The 22,279-nt window shown below is 43.8% G+C and overlaps 2 protein-coding genes across 2 annotated transcripts in view; one reads left to right on the forward strand and one right to left on the reverse strand.

The window, feature by feature from the left end:
* The window catches only part of NUP155 (nucleoporin 155), a 36,615-nt gene extending 25,613 nt beyond the window's left edge, over positions 1 to 11,002 (reverse strand). The window contains exons 1-11 of the mRNA XM_077347001.1: positions 10,766 to 11,002; positions 7,917 to 8,054; positions 6,536 to 6,632; positions 5,870 to 5,940; positions 5,383 to 5,475; positions 4,902 to 5,072; positions 3,804 to 3,905; positions 2,157 to 2,230; positions 1,441 to 1,532; positions 1,234 to 1,331; positions 122 to 274 (exon numbers count right to left, since the gene is read on the reverse strand). Coding sequence (XP_077203116.1) covers positions 122 to 274; positions 1,234 to 1,331; positions 1,441 to 1,532; positions 2,157 to 2,230; positions 3,804 to 3,905; positions 4,902 to 5,072; positions 5,383 to 5,475; positions 5,870 to 5,940; positions 6,536 to 6,632; positions 7,917 to 8,054; positions 10,766 to 10,904 — 1,228 coding nt within the window. The 5' untranslated portion in view covers positions 10,905 to 11,002. The remainder of the gene's footprint in view (positions 1 to 121; positions 275 to 1,233; positions 1,332 to 1,440; positions 1,533 to 2,156; positions 2,231 to 3,803; positions 3,906 to 4,901; positions 5,073 to 5,382; positions 5,476 to 5,869; positions 5,941 to 6,535; positions 6,633 to 7,916; positions 8,055 to 10,765) is intronic.
* Positions 11,003 to 12,022: 1,020 nt separating this feature from the next.
* WDR70 (WD repeat domain 70) overlaps positions 12,023 to 22,279 on the forward strand; it is a 112,527-nt gene continuing 102,270 nt past the window's right edge. Inside the window, exons 1-5 of the mRNA XM_077347002.1 lie at positions 12,023 to 12,167; positions 12,665 to 12,727; positions 13,533 to 13,616; positions 14,180 to 14,288; positions 16,247 to 16,442. Of these exons, the coding sequence (XP_077203117.1) occupies positions 12,143 to 12,167; positions 12,665 to 12,727; positions 13,533 to 13,616; positions 14,180 to 14,288; positions 16,247 to 16,442 (477 nt within the window). The 5' untranslated portion in view covers positions 12,023 to 12,142. The remainder of the gene's footprint in view (positions 12,168 to 12,664; positions 12,728 to 13,532; positions 13,617 to 14,179; positions 14,289 to 16,246; positions 16,443 to 22,279) is intronic.

A 22,279-nucleotide genomic window follows, 5' to 3' on the forward strand; every position in this document is an offset into this window, starting at 1 on the left:
CAAAAATAATAATAATATAGTTAACTAGGGCAGACTTCAGTTTTCAGATCAAGTTTTTACAATGTACTATTGTCATTCTGCCAAACTGAAACGACAGAAGCTACGAAAAGCCACCGTTTACCTTTGCTATACAGAGCTTGGTGCACCTTCGATGGCTTTTCTACATTAGAAGCAGCAGAAAAACCTGGGGGGAGGCGGACGTGAACCAACATTAGGGTCGCAGGACGATCGAGCGGATGCTTGAACGGACCCGTACTAAAATACATGCGCACGCCTAAAGGAAGAAAAGGTGTGTGATTATGCTTTTGTGACTGTCAAGGAAACGCCTTCGATATTCTTCAGTTAACTGTCTCGCCAATTAGCACTTTTGCCAAAGAGAAAGAGAGAGACTTTTTAGAAGTACAAGGAAATGAAAATCTGCTTTCCATAGAAGGCATAATACTATATGTGGGCAATCATCACAAGGCTATACAAGATGTAATGCGGTCTAGTGCTACTTAGCTAATTACAGAACAATCTTAGGACACAGAAAAATTCCTAGCATTTAAAGATAGTGTTATACAAGCTATTAAGAAGCCAGGAGCCAATTAACTAGCTGGCTATTTAAAATAAATAGCTAGAATTTAACTCTGCCCACATGTATGCTTCTTGACGATTATCCAGGTCCCATCTCTGCAGTGACTGAAGTCACAGCCAGCAGAATTTCTAGACTCAGTTTCCAGCAGCTTTTATTCTCCCCATAACTTGGCTTTGTCTCTTGCCTATAGCAAACAGCTCCTGCCATAACTAGCCCCAGGGCAACTCTGGCACAGCCTCCCATCATGAATAGCTGCCTCAGCCAGCTGCTTTGTAGGCTACTGCCCACTGAGCTTAACTATCCAGCAATCCCTAAGCATTCCTCCCTAGCTTCCAAATTTCAGGCCCAGCTCAAACACAAGTAGCCACCCCCCTCATCTGGTGTGAACCCCGCTACCACACATCATGGAAGAGGAGTGCTTTGTGCAGAGGCGCACGTGTGCAATTATTTGTATGAGTCTTGCCCTTTAAAAACCATGCAAAAGGCATGACTGCACAAGTCAGGACAGTACCTCCATGCAGAGAATCTAATGCACATGCACTGTGTACGTAACAGCTCCTCCATCGAGCGAGAAAGACTGCTGTCCAGTAAGTGTCTGAACCGGAGAACAGAAACGGCACTCAGCAATATAGAAAAGGAGGCTTCCGAATTCTTACCTGCATGGGTGACTGCCAACAGCTGACAGTCTATAGATTCAGAATTCTCTATCACAGCTATCTGCACAATAGGCTTAAACACCGAGCGGTCTATGGTCCTAGGAAGGAAACCAAGATAGTAATTCATGTAACGGAGAAACCTTGTCATATCAAACAATGCAAAATGAGAGACAGGCAGTCTGAACAGTAGGTATCTAGACATTCTACCTGGCAATTTTTCCGGCAGCAGACACAATGCTGTTCTGGGACACGGAGGCAACTCTCGTCATCCCTTGACCATCTGCACCTAAATCATACACCTATAAATTAATTAAACTGGGGTTAGTATTTTTAGAATGAATTTATTGAGCATCCTGCAATCTCTAGCCTACCTATCCTAGAAGTCAAGTTCATTCTCAACGGGAAAAACAGCATTCACATTATAAAAGGTAAAGGTCTCTCCTGTGCAAGCACCAGGTCATGTCTGACCCTTGGGGTGACGCCCTCCAGCGTTTTCTTGGCAGACTCAATACGGGGTGGTTTTCCAGTGCCTTCCCCAGTCATTACCGTTTTACCCCCCAGCAAACTGGGTACTCATTTTACCGACCTCGGAAGGATGGAAGGCTGAGTCAACCTTGATTCACATTATATTCCAAGGAAAATAGCTCACTAGACAGAAACACACAAGGGAGCCCAGAGGAAACTAGGTATAAGATGACATGAAGATCCCGGACACTAAACAATAGAGACCCACAGTCGTTTTGAGGGTAAACTACAGTAATTTTACCTAGATTTACAAATAAGTAATTAGGAAATCTGGCTACTGAAAGCAGAAGGATAATTTGAGAAAGAGACAAGCCTGCAGAAAGTTCAGATGGGAGGGGAGCACTGTGAAACTTGCATGTGCATATAAGGGAGTCAGAACACTGTATCAAAGGACCTACCTGTATCACACCTTTTTCAGATCTCGTGTATAAGATATTTCGGGAGTTGTCAATGGCAATCTGAACGATGGGATCTACAAATTGAGCAGTTGAAACAAAATAATGTTTTGTTTAAAGCCTATTAGCATATGGGACAGCTCATTTAGAAGGGTTATAAATGCAAACTGGGAATTTGATCGGCGCTATTAAAACCCAACTGCTATCCAACGTTCTCTCCTTTTGCCTGCATACCATTTCAATATTCTTGTTCAGCAAAATATATTTATTTCTAAAGTGGATTAATTTAACACCACATTTAATGTAAATGTAAAACCATTTGGCAATAAAATGTTTACAGGTGGATGGCTTAAGAATTTGAAAGAAAACAAGGTTTGGATTTTATGCATATAATAATTCAGTGAAACTCAGTGGTTTCAGGAGCCGCATATGGCTTTTCTGACAGGCCACCTATGAACCTTTTGAATCATTTTGCATAACACACTTGGTTGTCATCAATATGGCACCCTTTCCACGTTCCAGAAAAACAGACACTAGTTACTGGCAGTTGGTTTCCTCCTTGAAAGAGTCACTGCTGGAGGGACTGAGATGTGAGCTGCAAACATTCTTTCTGTCAGGGATGGGCCTGTCCTCTCTAACACTCCCTCCTCCTTTTCTGCAGCTCCCCCAATCTCATCCCATCACTGGGGAAACCACTGGGAGAAGAGCAAGCTTCCTGAAGAGAAGGGAGAGCAAAATCACCACTACGGCTGTGCAAGAAAAAAGTAAACTGGCCACAGTGGGAGTGGTACTGTTTTTTTTCTCCTTTCTCCACAGCCAGCTGGCCATCCTCTAGGCACATTAGCAGTCCCACTCTCTTGTCCAACCTGACATCCCTCATTCTGAAGGAAAAGAAGGAGCCATTCCCCTCACTCCAGAAATACAAGGGATGGCGAAGGTTCAAGAGCAGTGGTGGGGAGACAATGTTATGTGTTCAAAAGTAATTTGGTAAATAAAAAGGTTAAAGTTACATGTTTAGCAGTGATCATTATATGGTATGTGTGCACACATTATGTGGGGCGCTGCAAAGGACATACGACAGTCATTTTCTTGTTTTGGTTGCTGTTAACAACAAATGTGGATCTCAGTTGCAGACAGAGTACTACTGATCTAGATTTGCAGAAAGGAAGTGGCACCTGCAACCTTTATTCACTAACTCCAGTATTAGGGATGAGCACAAATGTGATTCATGGCTGAACCACAAACTGAACAACAAACTGATTCAAACCAGGTTTGTTTGCAAATTGAACCATGGTTTATGGCCCTGCAAACCCCATTGAAAGGGATCACAATCCCTTTAAACAGGGTTTGCAGAAAGCCCCAAAACCAGCAGAGCCACAGGCAGCCGCCTGCTCCCTACTACTCAGCTTTCTTGTGGGGTTTGCAGAGAACAGAAAGCAAAAGGTTTAAAGGGACTGAGTCTCTTTAAACCTGTTTTCTGTTCTATACATGAACCACCACAAACTGTTGTAAAAGTCTGTGTTGGTTGACCCGTCACGAACTTTGGTTCATGAATCACAAACAAGGCAAAATTTGTTTATGGTTCATTTCATGCCCATTCCTAAATGTTACTGCTAAGTGTTCTGGCTCTATATATTTTCCTTCACTTACCATCTTCCGAAAAAGTGAACTGAAGCAAAGATGGAACAAGGAAAGAAAGAGCACCTTTTGAATGATTAATCTTCCTGCAACGCTGGCTGAACCAGCCTGCCTCTGCCTAAAAAAATAAGAAATAGAGAATAGAAAACAGAAGTGGCTGATTGGGAGCCCAAATCATTTTGAACTTGTAAAAAAAGAAAGTGTGCACATGTCCAGGCTTTTACTGGTAGGTAGAGGCACCTTTATTATGGGACTTTACCATACCGTACACCATATCACTGCTAGAAAACAGGGCTTAGATGCTTAGTCATTCCTGCAAGTGAAGCCTAGATTATTCATAATTTTGTAACTCCTATCCCATTGGATGTGAACTGCTAAATATGTACAGCCACATAAATACTTGACACAGGATTCTAGCGTCTGCAAAAATAACTTTACATTCTATTCAATACACCCAGTTAAGTATTAAGTGTTTCCATTGTTTTAAGGATTTAAGAATAAAGCTATGCAAGCAACATAATGGAATTCAATGACACATCAGCTACATTTCCTATGTGTAACAGAAAACCTGTAACATTGGCATGATTCATACAAAAAGAGAAAACATGCCTTGTGGTAGTATTGAGCCTGCATGATCTTTGGACTTCTGCACACTGTTCTTCCACCTCCTTCACTCACATAAAACTAGGATTAAACTATATTTTGGATGGAGGAGAATGAACTAGAGTTCATGATCCAGACAAAAACAAACCACGGCACATAAAAGGGAGAAAGATAATCAGAAGCGCAGTTTTTGCCAAGGTCATCCCCACAACTACAAACCAGTTTTTGTTACTATATGTGGCTTATACTTTAAGGACTGTAGCATACAACCATCATCAACAACTTTCACTGAATTCACTGAGTCAAATCTAGTTTTTGCAAAGCAGGTTTGCACCTTAGGAATGTTTCCTAGGCTGGTTAAGATGGTAGGCTAGTATTTCTTAGCGTTCTCTTTCCAACAAACCAGCAGTGATATAGAAGTAAAAGCAGCAAAATACAAACAACCCCTATCCCTCCACACGGCTGACCAGAAGAGAAAGAAAAAAATGCCTCTCTAGCAGACTTCACTTGCCTGATAAGCAACTTCATACAAGCAGCCATCTTTGCCAGCCAAAAAAATACGCCCATTTTCTGTTGAGGTTATAGTCAGCAAGTATGTATTATCAGTGGGGAGTGAGTATAGTGGATCTGGGAGAAGCTGCATTCCACCGGACATGCTGTCATTGAGAGCTCCAGAACCTGATTACATAAAGGAAATTATATATTGTGGTTTTGCTTGTTTAGAGACATGGATACCGCAAGTAAAATCATTCCAAGAAATGAGTGCAAGAGAGGTCACAGATAACAAATGTTTAAGCTTTATTCCACCTCAGTGTATTTTCAGCTGTTCTTTCAACCTGAAATGTGCAGCAGGAAATGGCCCAAATTAAGCAAAAACATCCTACTCTACATTTTACAATTCCCACTGACAGCAACCAGCAATGGCTCAGAGTTAATTTCCAAAACAAAGCCTCCACATAAGTTGTGTTTTGAAATGAATTTGAATTACCTGGTTGCAAGGTTGCATAGCTGAGCCCTAGAATGACAATATCCACAGGAGTTGCCAAAACCAGCAAGTGCCTTATATGTGGCTGAAAGATTCCTGTGAATAAAGAAACCAGCAATGTCAAAATACACACACACAAAAGATCCTCACAACAAAAAATCATAAAGTCCTCAAATAAATGGTCTCAAAATTCATCATAATTAAGAAAATGAAGAGCTGGTTGTTTATACCCAAATTTTCTCAAATATACAGAGCTACCAACCAAAGAAATCTATAAAATAATACTTCCAGCTCTGTAACCACTAAATTTCTTATTCTGATCTAGTTTTAGCAACCTCAAGAACATGACAATACTGATTTACAAAACATTAAGGTATGCCAGAAGGCTCAACTTGCAAGAATACTTATTTATTTTGAATATTTATTTCAAAAGTGCACACAAATATCCAGTAAGATGGACAAGATGAATTTTGTTACACAAGTCCATTACCTGCTTTTGGTTTTACAAGACCGACAGCAAGGATAGTTTCACTGAGACCATCAAAATAAGCAAGATCTCCTCTGTAAAAGAGCAATTGAAAAAATTAATTTAAGAAGGAAATATTTAATGGTGCAATCATTTCTCAGTACGTCTGATCTGGAATGTGCTAAATTATACCCCAACCACATTCTTAACATAGGGACCAAGCCCTATGAAGATAGGTTGAGGGACTTGGGAATGTTCAGCCTGGAGAAAAGGAGGTTGAGAGGGGACATGATAGCCCTCTTTAAGTATTTGAAAGGTTGCCACTTGGAGGAGGGCAGGATGCTGTTTCTGTTGGCTGCAGAGGAGAGGACATGCAGTAATGGGTTTAAACTTCAAGTACAACGATATAGGCTAGATATCAGGAAAAGATTTTTCACAGTCAGAGTGGTTCAGCAGTGGAATAGGCTGCCTAAGGAGGTGGTGAGCTCCCCCTCACTGGCAGTCTTCAGGCAAAGATTGGATACACACTTTTCTTGGATGTTTTAGGATACTTTGGGCTGATCCTGCGTAGAGCAGGGGGTTGGACTAGATGGCCTGTATGGCCCCTTCCAACTCTATGATTCTATACAATAATTTAATGTGTGACACCATGTACAAATATTTATTTCTAGGACTCTATCCTCTACATACCCGTCTTCATAGTTCCACATAAAGATGTCACTGTCAATAGTCAGCCATGCCCTGCTGATTTCAGGAAACACGCCCATCATACAATTGCACTGCATATCTGAAAAGCTAAGACTTAAGGGAAAAATGCTCTTAGTCTAAAGGTGAGCAAAGTGTACAAGTCATAAATTATATATTATAGATACAAACATAAAACAATGTCTGTATCAGCTCTTTCATTCCTTGTTAGATTGACAGGTTGTTGAAAGTAAACTGTACAAAGGAGTTAAAAGTATATCTTTATCAGCAAATACATCCTAAAGGAAAGCAAGAAATTCAAGTTGTTAAAAGCCCAAGAGCCTTTATTTGTAACTAGCATTTCATGCTGGCATCAATAATGGATGCTCATGGGTAACTAACAAACCGCATGAATGCCTGTGGCCAAGAAATCTGAGAACTTAATAAATTGATTCTTTTTCACTTTCCTTTCTCATTTCTGAACCTTTATGAAACATTCAGATCATTTACTTCTACTGGTATCTTTTCAGAAAAGTCAGAAGAGTTATAATTTTCAGGACTAGAATGTGCAACCCTGGACTATAATTTTAAAAATATTATTTGTATATAATATTAGCGGAGAGATACTCCACTAGATACTCAAAAGCATACTCCCAGAAATACACTTTGTTGGTCTTTAAAATGCCACCGGACTCAAATTTTGTCCTGTTGCTTCTGACCAACATGGCTACACACCTGAATCATCCTTATTTCATAACAGTTTAAGTGGGTGAAAAGTATTGAAAAAAGCTTATGAATACAAATCGAGTCCAAATGTTCAGTCAAAGGACATGCAACTTATACATCATTCATACTGAGAAAAAGGGGATTATATAGTGTAGGTAGAATGGAAGCAACCACTCTGGAGACACAGCCCCATTTCCATTGCTCTTTTCGCAACATGGAGAGAGGATATGCTAACAGCAGTGGCAGCGGTGCATGAGAGAGCTCGAGACAACATCAGTGGCACAGGAACCCAGCAGAAGAATGCGACAGAGATTCCTTGTCCCATGAGAAATGAAAGAGACTAGGGTTGCAAACTTAAAAATATTTTCCTGGCAGTAAGCCTCATTGAATATAATTAACGGTGTTTAATAAGAGGGTTTTGCGGGGAGAAAAATTATACGAATGAAGTTAGTAAGTGGCAGGCTTGCATTTTAAATACCTTCACATTCAAGAAGACTTGCTTAAGATTGCTCCCTGAAACTCAAAGGATGGAGGGAGGGCCGGGGGGGGGGAAGAATACTGGGTGTGGCTAAAAGGCTTGAAGCTCTCCCCCCACCCCTGCCACCCACCTGTAAAAATGCACAGGCTTCTCACTAGAATTGTTACTATTAGGATAGGATACGTCCAAATTGCTCAACCAGTTCAGGTGGTAGAGGAACTCTTCGAATTGAGCTGATCTCTGGAAGATTGGGAATGGAAAGTAAACCCGGTCCTTGTAATGGATAATCCATGTCTGACATTCCGGAAACGGTGGGACTGCCTGTAATAAGTGGAAAAGTGATATAATTAAAATGAACGGGGAAAGATGTTTGGATATTTTGACCACAAACCTTTATTTTAATCCCAAAAGAATTTCCATTCTCTCATAATATACCCACTGGCTAGTACTTATCTTCACAAGCAGTGTTCCCCCTATGCTGTGCACAAGAGCAGCCACAAAGAAATCCTATTCAGCAGCAATCTGGAGGTATACATTTTAAGATTACAGTAGGTTTTTTTGCTCAGTGTGAACTGCTCCACAGTAAGATGGACAAATTAGAGGGAACAGGGTTTTACAAGAGAGTGGTAGTGGTTTTCATTTTTGAATCCCCAGGTAGGAAGGGCGGGAGGGGAGGGGGGGCTCCCATAGGATCTCAACAGCTGAAAGAAGCTGCAGGGACACACTTGCTTGGCCACCTTCAAAAAACAACAGCCTCCGATTAGGGATGTAACTTTTGAAAATCAACCGTTTAATTTACAAATAATCTGATCATTTAATCATTTATGGTCTTCCCAGTTGCAATGTATGGCTGCGGAAGTTGGACCATAAGGAAGGCCGAGCGTCAAAGAATTGAGGCTTTTGAACTCTGGTGCTGGAGAAGACTCTTGCGAGTCCCTTGGACTGCAAGGCGAACAAACCGGTCAGTCCTAGAGGAGGTCAGCCCTGCCTGCTCCTTAGAAGGCCAGATCCTGAAGATGAAACTCAAATACTTTGGCCACCTCATGAGAAGGAAGGACTCCCTGGAGAAGAGCCTAATGCTGGGAGCGATCGAGGGCAAAAGAAGAAGGGGACGACAGAGAATGAGGTGGCTGGATGGAGTCACTGAAGCAGTAGGTGCAAACTTAAATGGACTCCGGGGAATGGTAGAGGACAGGAAGGCCTGGAGGATCATTGTCCATGGGGTCGCGATGGGTCGGACACGACTTCGCACATAACAACAACAACAATGCATAATCTGGCCCATATACGTATTTTTAGATATCAGCTCTGCACTGATATTTGCCAGGTGAGCTTTAAGGAGGGAGGCACTTCAAAGGTGAGGTGCCACCATAGACAATACCCTACCTCTAGTCATCTCCCACCTCATCTCTGAAGGTGCAGACATAGACAGCATTATGGGAGTGTTAGGTATCACTATCAAGCTTGGTAGTTAAGACCTGCTTCTCAAGGTCTGCTCTCTTACTGAACTATTAAGTGTAAGCCAGAGGTGGTTTGACTATTACTAGCCAGCTTTCTAGACAGCTTTGACTACTGGAATGTGCAAATAAAAGCTATGTTCTTCATATAGCTTCTGTCCACTATTTCGTTTTACACAGTGATCAGGAGAAAAAAAAAGCTCAAGTCCAGTAAAACCTCAAAGACCAACAAAATTTTCCAAGGTATAAACTTTCACAAATCAAAGTTCAATTCATCAACTATCTGGAGAATTGTATTGGTCTTAAGGGGCTACTGGATTTGAACTTTGTTCTACTACTACAGACTAAAACAGCTACCTATGTGAAACAGTCGTGCTTAGCACACATAGACCAATTCCAGTAAATCCAAAGTACGATGAAAAACATGTGTCTAAAAACTGCACATGTGAACCAGGGCCTCCAAAGTCTGAACTAGTACCCCAGCTGAGGGCATACAGCTTCAGGCATGGTAATCAGAAGTACAAGACATTATCAGAAACGTGAGCTCAACAATAATCAATTTACAAAAGTGAAGTCCCATGAAAGGTCCCGTATAAGGAATCAATGTGGACAAATACACTGTAGCACTTTTGACAATATAATGCTGTTTAAATATGCATCCATGTTTGGCTATGTGTTTAAGTGAAGCGTTGCATTAAATCCACATTTGGCTCTGTGGCTTGACAGACCTCCCAAGCAATTCAGTCTGTTTCAAATCTTTTTCAATTAGCCAAAGGAGAGCCAAGCAGACATCCTGTAGATTCTACTGGATTTGAGCCTTGCTCAAGGGTGAGATTATAAAATGCGACACTTTAAATGCAGAGCCATGGAGCCTGACATGAATTCATATTTAAACAGCATTCTACATTCAAAGGGCATTTGTCTACACTGATTCTTTATACTGGACCTTCATTTCTGTATACTGATTATTGCATGGTACATGTTTCTGATAATGCATTGTACCTCTGGTTAGCACACCTGCATCTGTATTCTCAGTACTGTTTTTGGGCTGCGGTTATCACTCCTGCCTCTGAATAATTTCCCCCTGGAATTATAATCAATCCCCATAGAGAAAAGGGCTACTTTGGAGGAGGGATTCCGCAGCATTACCCACCTGTGACATCCCCCTGCCCCATCTCCCGCCCACCCCTGGCTCCACCCCCAAAGTCTCCAGGTCTTTCCCTACCCAGAGCTGGCAACCTTACTAAATATTTCAGTTCCCCGGGAGCAAAGGGCTGCTTTGGAGGGGGGACTCCGTAGCATTAGACGCCGCTGGGATCCCTCCCTGCCCCATATCCCACCCACCCCCAAAATCTGCAGGTCTTTCCCCACCCAGCGCTTGCAACCCGCTACTTGTCGGAGGGCATCGTTCGGCCAGGAGCCAGCCCCGGAGCTCGCTGAGCTTGGTCGTCTCTCCTACCCTACCTGCCTACCTCGCGGGGTTGTTGTGCGGAGGCACGGATTACGCGCCCCGAGGGAGCCTATGCGGAGCATGAACGGGGCTGGGGGAGAAGGGGCCGCGAGCGGCTCACCCACCGGGCGCCGGCACGGCCAGCAGCTCGGAGAGGTCCGGGTAGCATCGGTCCTCCTGGATCTGCCGGTCGATGATGCGGCCCGCGTTCTCCAGCGCCTCCTGCAAGCCCGGGGCGGCCGTGGGGCTGAGGGCCACCGGCATGGTCACCACCACCACCCGCCGCCTCCTCCTCCTCACGAAACTCCCAAGCAGGCCTCGCCGGGCAGCCGCCCCAACGCGCCAAATCCCGGCGTCCTCCGCGCGCCCTCGGCCACCCCTACAGCAGCCCGAGAGAACACTTCCGGCACGGCGTCGACCTCGCCGCGAAGGGCCGTCGTCGAGATAGAACGGCGCCACTCAGAACGCCGGATAATGGAGGGCGTGTGTGTCGTTTTGCAACCAGACGTTTCAGTCCGCGTGCCTGTTCCACTTGCTCTACCTCTTCTCGGCTCTGGAGGGGCGGGCGGTAGAAACTTTGAATACAGTTTTCAGTCCGGCTTGTAGAAAACTCGGGACAAAAGAACAGCCCCCCCCCTCTAAAAAAATGGAGGGGGGGGGGACAAGTGGCAGTTTCTGATAACCCAGCCTGTAATCTGTTCCTTTGCAACTCTGCAATTTAAACTGAATTTAGTAAAATGTGGGCAGGGAAAGGCCGGTTTGGGAGGTTGCTGCGGGTAGAACTCCACACATGCAGAAAACTAGCTCCGCAGGATGTGCTGGTTCACCATTTGCAGGACGTGTGTGTGTGTGTGTTTTTAAAATATAGATGAGCATTCTACATATCTTTTATTGTTACGTTTATTATTTGCCACCCTCTCTCCAGAGACTCAGGGCAGCTTGCAACAATGTAAATATATATAACAACAACAACAATACAATATAATTTAGGAATTAAAATGAATTAATTTTATTCATTAATAAATGAAACCAGAATCAAAACCATTGCCCAGTTCTTTCAAACTTATGGGAGAAAGCAAGGGGAGGGGGGGTTGCGAGGCCACTAGCTGAGGTTTCCAGCAAGGAGGTCAGCAGTTCAAGGTGTTTCAGCCTCAACCTGGCAGAAGAGTTCTGTCTTATAAATCCTGTGCAACTAATTATAAAGCAAATGCTGGCAGGGGCTCATGGGAATTGTAGTCCATGGACATCTGGAGGACCACTGGTTGACTACCCCTGCCTTACATGGAAGAAAACCTCGGCTACTTCAAGGAGGCTACTTTCCACTTTTAAAATTCACCGGGGGACTATGAGGCACCCTTCGGGGATTGCGCTCCTCCGGCCACCAGAGGTCGCCCTTTCTCCATCAGCGACGGGAAACGCTTTCCTCTGACGCAGCCGCCGGCTCATTTCCGGCCCTTCCTGCCAGGACTACCAGGTGTGGGAAAGAGCGTAGGATTGTCAGGATGGAGCAGCCGGGGTCGGACGGCGGTGAGTGGCAGCTGCGGGGGTTTCATGCATTGGGGAATTCACGAGCTTGCATGCGTTGCTGATTCCCCCTCTTTATGTCTCATTTGGGGGGCTAGTCACAATTTGCATTCGGATAAGATTCCTTTTGGAAACTTCTGCTTATCTTGCATAGTAGATCAGCTTGTCGGAAGAGCTGCTTTCAAAACCGACTGCTTCCAAGCCGTTGTGGAAACAGAACTGAATTCATGACAGGCAATACTTTTGAATTTTAGAACATGATATACATGTTTTATTATGTTGCCTCAATTTAATTTTTACAGTACTTGTGTTCTGGCCCGGGACCGTATGAATAAACAAACCTGAGTTGAATTCAGGGAACTATAGTGCGCTGTTTTGCGGCCTGAGCCAAAGTGTTAACTCTAGGATCCTTCAATAAATCATTTCGCATAGCATTTGGGATTTTAGGATTTATGATCAGTTGACACACTTTGAAATGGACTTTTCTTTCTTCCTTATAGATGCTGATCTGGTGGTGGGACCTGATCCAGAACTGGCTGCTACAATGGGCTTCTCAGGTTTTGGTGAGTAGAGAAGAATCTCCTTGTGGCCTGGGAATGTGGAGACTAAATTGACAGGCCTAAACACACTCAGGTTGGCCTGTATCCCAACGTTCTGCTGAGCGAAGTTTGAACTTGTTCTTTAATTTGAGACGACTCCTTCAGTGGAAGAACTAAAGTTGGAGGAAGGCGCCTTAAGAAACTAAAGATACATCTTTTTTTGAATAAAGAAATTTTCTGCATTATCATTTATTCAAAGGCTTTAGTTAAAACATATGATGCACTAACTGTAAGCTGTCTGTGGGTATAATTTAACTGAAAAGTGGATAATAATAGCATTAATAACCATTAGGGAATCAGTGCATTAGTTGGTCTTGAGCAGCATGGTATTCAGGTTAGAGCTCTGTGTCAGACTTCAAGCCCCTAGGATTTTTTAAAACTAGAGAGGAAAACTCATGTGAACCAAGACTGTGTCAACATGAAAAGCAGCTTTTCTGCTGAGCAGGAGCTGAATTCAAAGGATCTTTGTCTTGGGTCCTACACTAGAAGACTGAATGGAATTAAACAGTCTTCTTGAAATGAGAGGTAGCTTTTCTGGTACAGGTCAAGCTTTGTCCAGGTCAAGCTTTGTCCAGGCCAGCATTATATTTGTTATCAGCTGTCATGTCTGATAAATGCTGGGATGAATTTGTTTTGCATGAATAAGGTGTTGTGTCCATTTATTGCTTATCATTGTAAGGCACTTAGTTTTCAAACTGGATTGTCTCCTAGTAAATTGTTCTGGGATTATTAATTTTCATTGCAGTTGACTTTATTTCTTATTACCTAGGAAAGAAAGCTCGAACATTTGACTTCAACGCAATGTTTGAACAAACTCGAAGAACAGCTGTGGAAAGAAGTAGGAAGGCTCTGGGTGAGAGGCTTTTCCGTATAGAGGCTTGGAAGATTTTTTGCTTCTTAATTGCTTTGAGGTTTGTTCAGGCTCCTGACCTGGATGGCTCAAGCTAGCCCTATCTTAGGGCCTAAACTGCTTGACTCACCGTGCCAAATGTCATCCATGAATGGTGGTTCATGGGTGGGCTTAATAAACCTTTGCATTTTTTGCCAGGGACTGCCGGTCTAGAGGATCGTTGATTATCTCAAGGAAAAGGATGTGGAGCTTTTTAATCTCTTCCACAAAATTGAAGACCCACCAACATTTTCTGTTGCGTTACTTTTGGAAGCTGTTCTAAAAAAATTGGACTTCAATCTAGTTAATTGACGGTGCTCTGTTTCTGCAAAAGATATATTAAAGGATTTTTTAAATGTTTTTTTTTTTTTTTTTGCTGTGAAGCAAAGCAAGGTGGCAAAAACTAAATTTACAGCAGAAGAAAATCTGGGCATACATCAGTGTTATTTGTGTAAAACATAAAGGTTTTTATTTGTCAGATTTCTGATTTTGTGTACACATCTGGATTTTTTTTTCTGTTTCTTCAGAAGAGCGTGAGAAAGAGGCAGCTCAGAAAGAAAAAGAACTTGGAATCCAGTGTGAAGGGGTCAATCGGGCAACTGCCCCTTCACATACAATTACAAGAATATCTTCTGGGTAAGTAGATATGTGTATAGTTTAGTATTTTCACTCTACATCTCTCCCCAGGGGGAATTCAAAGCAGCTTGCAAGATACAACATATGAAATGCAATATATTAAAAATACCTTCTAAATCTCCTGGTCCAGCCAACTTTAGGCTCAGAAACTGCAAGCTGTGGAACCAAGAATGTTTTTGGCTCACGTTTATGGTCACACCCAGATGCAATACTTGAAACAGAGAAAGCTAAGAAGTTCAGTCAAGATCTCACTTAGCTAATTTTAAAACAGTTTCCAGCCTTCATTGCTTGCCAGATGGAATCCCACCTTGGGCCCTCCACCAATTGGGAATGTAGTTCCATGTGTTTGGAGGGGAACTCTTGTACGGCATGAACCAGCATGGTGTAGTGGTTAACCTGGAGAGCCGGGTTCAATTCCCCACTCCTCCTCCCCATGCAGTCATCTGAGTGACCTTGGGCCAGTCATAGCTCTCTCAGCCTCATGTACCTCTCGGGGTGTCTGTTGTGGGGAGAGGGAGGGTAGACAGTTGTAAGCCACATTAAGACTGTTCAGGTAGTTAAAAGCAGGATGTTTTTTACATCTGTTTACATGCTGATGCTTAAACTTGCCACAAAAGTGAGCTTGTGCCAATGCAGCATGAACAGAAGCCAGAGGTCTTAAGAGGCTCTTTGTAAATTGTGAGTGGGATGGGTGGATTAATAGGAATTGAATTGTGTAGGCCAGGTAGGTTAGGTGTCCACGTCATATTGGTGCAGCCTGCTTTTTGCAGGCTGCTCCTGTGTTAGTTTTGGGTGGGTGTGGCTTCACTTCTTTGGGCTTAGCACTGATGTTTGCTGTTTGACATAGTTGAGTGCTTGCATGGCCCCACGCCCCACGAGAGCCTCCTGCCAGCATGGTGTGCTGGTTAAGAGCAGCGGTCTCTAATTTGGAGCGCCAGGTTTGATTCCCCATTCCTCCACATGCAGCCAGCTGGGTGACCTTGGGCCACTCACAGTTCTCTCAGAGCTCTCTTATCCTTACCTACGTCATTGGGGAGAGGAAGGTAGGCAATTGTAAGCCCCTTTGAGACTTCTTTGAGTAGTGAAAAATGGGGAACAAAAGACCAGGCCTTCTCTTTGCTGTACTTACGTTTCCTCCTTGCTGCCTCCGTTCCCTTATGATGAAGGGCAAGACAGTAGTGTTGGTGAGGAGGAGTAACAGCTGTTGCTGCTGCAAACTCAGTCGCTCTGTAGTTGAGGGTGATTGACTGATGGCTACTTTTCTTCTTCTCTTTACCCTCACTTGCCCTCTCCACGCCTGTGGAAGAAGATAAATAAGCAGTAAGGGATGGGCCAGCATGTATTGTAAGAAATTTCCTGAGGATATGCCAGAGGAGACCTTTTTCTCTGATTTGCCAACAGACTGACTTTTTCTTTCTGTATATGCTCTGTAACCACCATGGTGAGGCCTTTGGTGTTACTCCAGCATCATTTCCTGTCCTTTCACTCTGTATCCTTACTGTGACCATGAACACACTGATGGCACAGTCTATTACTGGTAGATCCAGTCCACGAGCGGCAGCAGTTCAAAATCTGTCATGGATCTGACAAGCAGTACCCTTAGCCATCCTGCACTCAGATCACTGAATCTCTTAAACAGCATGTTTAGTCCTCATTTTGCATCCCCACACAGAGAGACATGGACACCCCCCCCCCTTGTACTGAGCCTAACCTATTGGTCTGCTCAGTATTGTCAGCAGCAGGTCTCCAGGGTCCCAGGTGGAGATGTTTCACATCACTTCCTACTTACCTTTGAACTGCCTACCTGATCACTTCCTACCCAATCATGTAAACGACAGATGCCAGGAATTGGACCTGAGCAAGTTCTAGAGGAATGACTGGGCCAACAATGAGCTCAGTTTGTTGGGTAGCTACTTAAAACCACTAGGTGTCGTTCCACGTTGTGTAATCCTTTGCAGGGACTCGGAGAGTAGTGCAAGTGAAGTCAGTTCAGATGAAGAATTAATTGGGCCACCTCTACCGCCTCAAGGACCAGGAGAAGAAACCGAGGACGATGATCTCATTGGGCCACCCCTTCCTCCTGGGTACAAGGGCAATGAGGAGGAAGAGGAGGAGGAGGAGGAAGAAGAAGAAAACATGGAGGATGAAGATGAGGTAAGAGGGTTATTCTTTTGAAGGTTCTCAGTGTCTTAAACTCTTCCCCAGCATAAAATTTGCTGCTTTAGTTGCAAGAATTTCACCGCACATCACAATTAACTTGAACTGGGCTTCAAGCAAATTGGAACTGCCTTGACAAGCTGCCGGAAATGTACCTTGCATGGGTATGGCAATCCCAGTGTTGCATATAAACTTCAGCATCTTTGCCGAGCTGCACAGGAAGTGCTGCACGGAGCTTTTCCAGTCTCATCTAATTTGAGGGCTGCATGGATTTGGCTCTCTGTGCATGCATCTGAGATGCCTGGATAGCCTTGACTAGCCAGGGGTCATCAAGCGAAGCATTCACCCCTTTGCTGCAGCCTCATTTTGTCCCTTAAAAAGCATTGCAGAATTCTTTAGAGCAGGGGTAGTCAAACTGCGGCCCTCCAGATGTCAATGGACTACATTTCCCATGATCCCCTGCCGGCGAACACTGGCAGGGGCTCATGGGAATTGTAGTCCATGGACATCTGGAGGACCGCCGTTTGACTACCGCTGCTTTAGAGACTCATCCAACAGAATGGATGGATGGGATCTTACCAGCAGCAAAAGCAGACAATGCAGACTACAAAACATTGGTGAACACCCAAGGTGGATGGAGGATGCAGCGCTTAGAAATATATTTGTTCCCTTTGAAAACTGGCAACATTCCATGTATGTCAACGTGATTATTGTTATACATGTCGGTGAGGCATCGGAAGATGCCTCAGCTGTCCTGAGAAGCATGGACTGGAACCCGGCAACTTGTTCTGCTGGGCATGCAGGAACAGGACTTGCACTTACAAATAGCTCCTGATGTTTTCAGCCACTTAAGCAGCATGAGGAGGAAATGTTTCAGACCTTGACTTCATTACAGAGAGGCTGAGGAGTAGTCCTTAGAGCTAAGCCTTCGGAAGCATTAGGTTCAGTGACTGAGGAAGAGAGCCTGCACTCGAAAGCTCACGCCTTGAATGAATCTTTGTTGGCCTTAAAGGTGCTACTGGGCTCTGATTTAATTGTTGAAAAAGTTGTTTGGTATCCTCCCTGATGCAATTATTGATCTCACGTCTTTGAAAAGCAAGGAGCTGCATTGGCAGTTCTTCCCAGACGTTTGGGATGTTTTAGTGCTGCAGCTGTAAAATAGTTTTGTAGGAGTTCTTTTTACTGGTTTTGATGCTTGTTTTGAAACTGCTGTGTTTGTTGAACCTGGTTTTTGTTTCGTTTTGTAATCTGGCTCAGGAAGCTCTGCTCTCAAATTTCTTTTGGAAATTATAGCAAGGGGAGCCACCTAGCGGCTGTAAGATAAATGCAGATATGGTATTTGCAGGCTACTTTTAAAAACCTAATTTTTAATATTTTATCTGTATATTTATTTTTAAGTGTGCTTTTATTGTGATGTAATCTGCCCCGAGTCTCAGAAGTTGGGGCAGAAAATAAGTATAAATAATGAATAAAATATTTTGTGAGATTTGTAGTGGGTAAAGTGTGTGATAAAGTGTAGGGCTGGATCACAAGCTACCAAATCGAGGCTGAAGAGACAAATTATTAAAGGGGGAAAAGGAGGCAATGTGTGAGCTACGCTTCTTTTTTATTGTCAGGACTGCAAAACCCCTCCATGTAGAATTCAGTGGCCCTGTAGGAGAGGCCCTGATGCAAAATAGGATGATAGAACATGACCTTTAAGAATTTAGATGCAGGATCTCTTCTTACTGTATCAGGCATTCTCAGCCAGGGTTTCATTTAACTCTGGGATTTCTTGACGGCCCTGAAAGGATTTCCTGAATGGGTGCGAGTTGATTGATTTTTAGTATATGTTTAACATTTGTTAAACATTAATCAGGTGATATGTCTATGGATGATCATGTCAACTCACCTTCCCTTCTCAAAATGGCCAGTGATGGGCATGGAGGGGGTGGGAAGGGGAGGATCCCCGGGTAGGCGTCTACACAGTTATGCTTCCCAGCCATATTCTGTACAGTCGTACCACTTCTGGGATTTCTCGAACTCTGAACAATGTTTCAGGGGTTTCTCAATGGCAAAAAAGCTGATGAAGGCTGCACAACATAGGCTCCTGGCCCTGGCTTTCATTTCTTCTGGCTGATGTGAGCAAAGGCATGGGTTAGGGCGGGTGATACACAAGTTTATGGGCATGTTAGTGGAAAGTGCCATTGAGTCGCAGCTGACTCGATGAACAACGGGGTTCTTGCTGTTTCCTGCCTCTCTACAGCAACCCTGGACTTCCTTGGTAGTCTCCTATCCATGTACTAACCAGAACTTACCCTACTCAGCTTCTCAGCGCTAATGGAATCGGGCTAGTCCGGGCGATCCAGGTTGAGGGAGGGCGTGGGCAAAAGGAAATGTATCGGATCATGTTTCAAAGACAGTCCTGCAAAATTCTAGCTAATGTTTTGGGCTGTAACTTCTTCATGTTTGGCCTGCATGCAAAACAGAATGAGGTGGGGGGGAAGACTGTTAAGCCTCTTCAAGTAATAGAATAGAGCAGGGGTAGTCAACCTGTGGTCCTCCAGATGTTCATGGACTACAATTTCCATGAGCCCCTGCCAGTGTTTGCTGGCAGGGGCTTGTGGGAATTGTAGTTCATGAACATCTGGAGGGCCACAGGTTGACTACCCCTGGAATAGAATATTCTCCTTAATGGTACAATGGTGGAGTCTTAATTTTAAATTTCCCTCCACATTTTTAAATAAGCAAATAACTAATCATCCTGGCAGTCATTAGCTTGGGCTTGGGCTGAAGGCTTTCTTAGCCCTGACCTGGATAGCCCAAGCTAGCTCAATCTTGGAAGCCAAGCACGGTCAGCCCAGAGTAGCATTTGGATAGGAGACCTCCAAAGAAGCAGGCGGTAGAAAACCAAATCAGAACATCTCTTTCCTTGAAAACCATAAGGGGCTGCCATAAGTCAGCTGTGACTTAACAGCAAATTCACAGAGAGAGCCTTTCTCTTTTCCGTGCTGATATTTAATTTACAGGCATTTGTGTGGCAGGAGCATTAATCATCTGGACTCTGAGGTGGTACAGGTCCAGTCCACCACCTGTTTCCGATTCCTTGTTCCCCTGCGGGACGTTGCCGGGACATTCATAGTAGCGCAACGGTTACTTTCAACTGTACCAAGTAATTATAACCATTCATTTTAATGCGAGTGTGAACAATGCTTGATGCCAAGCATTAGGTGCAGGACTCGTTAGGTAATGACAATCTTCAGAGGGAGGCTATTTCTTGCTTATTCTCTTGCGAGTGTCCTTTAACCAGGGAATTCTTTTGGGGAACCAGAGAAAGAGGTGTTTCCTTACGCTGAACATTCGAGCCACTCTGTCAAGACAGCAGTTGAAGCAGCTCCTAAACACCCAGGAATTCTTTTGGTTTGTGGTTGTCCTCTAAATCTTGACACACATTCTTTGCTGGCAGCTTTAAGTTAGTTTCTCTTTCTCCTGCCCTCAGTTTTATTTCACCGACTGTTTTAAGTGCTCACAACTCTTCAGAGTTCGTTGGCTTGAGATTTACTTAAGATTGCAGGTCTCCAGTTGTCATTCACGACAATATAAGTTTTTAAAAAAAACATTAAGGAATGCAGAAAACCCCATGAGCAAAAATAACATTGGTAGTGGACATTCACAAATCATACAAATTGCTTTCTCCAAAGGAACATAGCGGCCATAAAATTAAGGACAAAGGGTTTTTTTTTAAGCAATTTTATGTGGCTGTTCGTTGATTGAACTGTATGTAAACCTTTAAGTTGGATTGTTGAGTGCTTTTTGAGTGACATTTTGAAAATGCCAGTGCCTTTTAAATTCTTTTGTTTCCTTTTTCAGTCATATTTATGAGGATTTGTTAATGAATACTTGTGTTAGATGTCTGTATGTGTGTGAGAGAGCTAGAGGAGATTGTGTGTGTGGGAATCTTAAATTCAACGAAGCTGTAAAAGTCATCCATTCACTGTATTTTAAGGAGGGTGAGTGCTTGCTTGCAAATAATCTCTGTTTAATGTATCTGATACGATTATGAAATCTGGCTTTCTATTCCTGTATTTCACCTAATATCTGTTTTGTATGTTTTATCTTGCCCTTTTCTGTAAGGAGCCTGAGGTGCTGCTTGTCCCTCTCCCACCTTCCATTTCAGCCTCATATTAATTCTGTGAGGCCCAAGGTCACCCAGCAGGCAGCCATGGCAGAGCAGTGATTTGAACCTGGCTTTCCCGGATCGTGGTCTGATGCTCTACACCAGCCGTTCTCAACCTTGTTTTGGCCACTGCCCTTTTAGGACCTCTTCTCAGGTTCCAGGGCCCTCCACAGTAGGCTGGTTGTTAAACAAAGGCCTAGGCTAAGAGTGAAATAACTTAACTCGACATGCCCTGTCTAATATATCCATGAGACAGATTTCTAGAACATTTGATCAAGAGAAGCATGCGTGTTCTTTTTTCCCCCTTGAATGCATTAATTCAAGCACACACAAAGGAACGGATTACGTGATTTCTTTCCCTTGATGAAGGTTGAACTGTCTAGCAATTGATGACATCACATGTGACAAAGAGGGTATGTCACGAACCTAAATGCAGCCCCAAGGGATGTGCAAAACAAACTGAGGCATCTCTTGAAAAGAAATCCAAAAGTTGTTTATTGATTTCCATGAAGAGCACAGTAGATGTCTTTGTGAGAGATAGGCACTGCTAAGAACAGGGAACTAAGGCAGAACTAAGGTTCATATAGGTCAGGGGTAGTCAACCTGTGGTCCTCCAGATGTTCATGGACTACAATTCCCATGAGCCCCTGCCAGCAAATGCTGGCAGGGGCTCGTGGGAATTGTAGGCCATGAACATCTGGAGTAGGGGTAGTCAACCTGTGGTCCATGGACATCTGGAGGGCCACAGGTTGACTACCCCTGATCTGGAAGATCCTCCAGACTACCCCTGATCTGGAGGACCACAGGTTTGACTACCCCTGATATAGGTAATCCCCCAACTGGATCAATTGATTATAGATCGCAGTATTAACAGAGCTGGCCTATCTTTGTTTTGTTTTTAAAATCTGGCTTTTCACTTAAATCCTGGCCAGTGCATCATTGCATTTTTGTGCACTGGAATGTGTTTTCGGAACTGGAGTTGCAGCCAGAGCCTGTCCCTTTGGCAGGGGCAAAGGGTGTGAATCAGCAAGAAGAATAGGTGACATGGATGAATAGCAGCAGGTCCCTTGGCTGAAGGCAGGAGTAGAAAAGGCAAAGCTTTTCACCATAATGTCCTCTTTTGGTTTACAAGTTGGATCCCACATAGCCTCTCTGCGTATATCCCCCAAAGTGCACTATGCTCAGCCATCACCAACCGACTGTGGATCCCTGGCCCCAAGCAAGCTCATTTGGCCTCAGCCATGTGCCTGCCTTTACTAACTGTTTCTGTTTGAATAACAGAAACAGTTACTTGTTTCTGACAAATTAAAGGTAAAGGTAAAGTGTTTTCATGGCAGACTCAATACGGGGTGGTTTGCCAGTGCCTTCCCCAGTCATTACCATTTACCCCCCAGCAAGCTGGGTACTCATTTTACTGACCTCGGAAGGATGGAAGGCTGAGTCAACCTTGAGCCGGCTGCTGGGATTGAACTCCCAGCCTCATGGGCAAAGCTTTCAGACGGCTGCCTTACCACTCTGCGCCACAAGAGGCCCTCTGACAAATTACCTGCCATTTATTTGTAGGCAAAGTTACCTCATTCCTCTTGTCTAGAAGTCCTACACCTGATTCCCATCTGACCATCTCCCCTTAAAATTAAATGCAACAGTTTGTAACTGCCACCGGTCTCTCAAGCACGGT

Source organism: Paroedura picta, chromosome 7 (assembly GCF_049243985.1).
Source record: "Paroedura picta isolate Pp20150507F chromosome 7, Ppicta_v3.0, whole genome shotgun sequence".
Taxonomy (NCBI): domain Eukaryota; kingdom Metazoa; phylum Chordata; class Lepidosauria; order Squamata; family Gekkonidae; genus Paroedura; species Paroedura picta.